The sequence below is a fragment of the Pelophylax lessonae genome, assembly GCF_965119305.1.
Source record: "Pelophylax lessonae genome assembly, chromosome: 1".
NCBI classification, from domain to species: Eukaryota; Metazoa; Chordata; class Amphibia; order Anura; family Ranidae; genus Pelophylax; species Pelophylax lessonae.
The window spans coordinates 172,191,938-172,193,934 of NC_138768.1; the positions used below are offsets into that span (position 1 = coordinate 172,191,938).

The window sequence follows — 1,997 nt, forward strand, 5'->3', positions numbered from 1 at the left end:
ATATGCAATACATATCTGAAACATTACATTTTGGGGTAACATACACTTTAAATATAGAGAACATATTTGGCGTTCACACTTCTTTACAGTTGTTACATGTAAAACACTTTCTATACTCTGTAAAAGTTAGTTCAAGTTCCTTTTTGCAATATAATCAGAAGGCGGTACATGTTTTAGGAATGCTTGGACCAGTGGCGGCTGGTGCTCAAAATTTTTGGGGGGGGGCGCAAAAAGAAAAATGTAATATTGTATAGTATTGATTCTCAGCAAAAAACGCGGTAAAAAATTGCATGACTTTGACGTCACACAAGTGTGTAAGGGGCCTTCAGTAATCAAGAAACAGTGCCTTGAAAAAGTATTCATAGTTACCCCTTGAAATAATCCACATTTTGTCATGTTATTTACAACCAAAAACGTAAATGTATTTTATGGATAGACCGGCACAAAATTGTGAACTCTTCTTTCCTTTTGGCATGCAAATTTTTCTATCACCTTCTGGTTGAAATCTGTCATCTCTGTCACCAGTCTCTTTTCCATTGACAGCATGGCCAATGCATTCAACCTCTCCTGGGTCATGGTGTTCCTCAGAAAAGTCTTTATTCTTTTCAGGTTTGAGAAGCACCTCTCAGCTTCTGCTGTGGTCATGGGTGTGGTGATGAGAATCTTCAGGAGAGTTACAGTCTCTCTAAAGACTTCTTCAAGATTGTTCTCCACAAACAGCTGGAATAGGTCCACAGCACCACGGCAGGTTTGAAATTCCTCCTTGGAGTAGATGAGGCTAAGCTCTGTTCTTAACTTACTCCCATCGAGTACAGGATATGCCTTCACAGTTGTGCTCAGTGCATCCTTTGGAAATTCCCTTGCATACTGTTCAAACTTGTCCGCTTGAAGCAGGGTGGCACTAACCAGGTGGTTTGTGAAGGAGAACCGCTCCATGGTGTGTAGGAGTATGGTATCACAGACCTATCGAGAATGATAAAAACAAAAATTAGGTACTGGTGACAAAATGTCAATGTCATGCGTTAGCTCCCTGAGCATCAGAAATGCATGAAACTTAACATATGTACTCAGAATGTCTTGGGCATTTGTATGGGATGCTGAAAATTATGATTTCAAAAAGCACTTGTTAAAATGTTCAGGTTTAAGTTATTATAAAGGAAGATCATTTTCAGTGTTTTTGAATCCAGAATTTCTCAGAACTCCATACACATGAACAGGACATTCTAAGTAAAATTTTCTAAGTTATATGCATTTCTGATGGTCTGGGAGCTATGAAGGCTGTAATACCAATGTTGTCCACTAGAGGAAAAAACAAACAACAAATTTATAGATCACATCATTTTTATTGTAAGAAAAATATTTTTCTTTCCAATCTTCATATCTAGAGGGAGCTATAAAAAAAAAACAATATTTTCTACAAATAAAAACTAACCTCGGTTGCAATAAGTTTATGGGCTTCTGGATCAAGCGAGCACCGCCTCTTCAGGTGAGAACCACCTTCACTGATTTGGCCAACCAGGGAATGCAGAGAATCTCTGAAAAATGTAGAAGAAGTAATAATTAAAACAACAACAACAACATGGAAAAGGATGAATACAGCCGCTAACTGATCTTCTGTATGCCCTGCTGGAACTGCTGGATGCTCCCCTTAATGTGGACTGAATCTATGTCCTTCTGCTGGAGTTTGGCATAGAGGAGGTCCACATGTGGCATGATGTTGTGGAAAAGGGTAAGAAAAAACTTAAAATCCTGATCCTCCAGCAGCATGGCAAAGGCTCCTGCCTCTCTGGTGGTAATCAGGTCAAAGTCACCTGAGTCTTGTATCATTTTAAAACAGCAAATGAGGTCCTCTCTGTGCTCAAATTGATGGCACGGCTGTGGAAGTTCCATCTGATGCTGCTTGAAGTTGGTAGTCTATGGGCAACTACTTTATCAAGAACATCCGTGCGCTTTGGCGATCTTGAAAAAAACTGGCAAACCCTCCAAGGTTAGGAAAA

At 39.5% G+C, this 1,997-nt stretch overlaps 1 protein-coding gene across 1 annotated transcript; it reads right to left on the reverse strand.

Annotated features, from left to right (window-relative positions):
* Window positions 1-426: 426 nt before the first annotated feature.
* Window positions 427-1,642, reverse strand: LOC309543710 (zinc finger MYM-type protein 1-like; the record flags this gene model as incomplete). The annotated part of the gene is made up of 2 exons (XM_082242981.1): window positions 1,433-1,642; window positions 427-963 (listed from the first exon to the last, which is right to left on the reverse strand). The coding sequence occupies exon 2, from the start codon at window positions 934-936 to the stop codon at window positions 427-429; it is 510 nt and encodes a 169-aa protein (XP_082099107.1). The 5' UTR covers window positions 937-963; window positions 1,433-1,642.
* Between the last annotated feature and the right edge of the window lie 355 nt (window positions 1,643-1,997).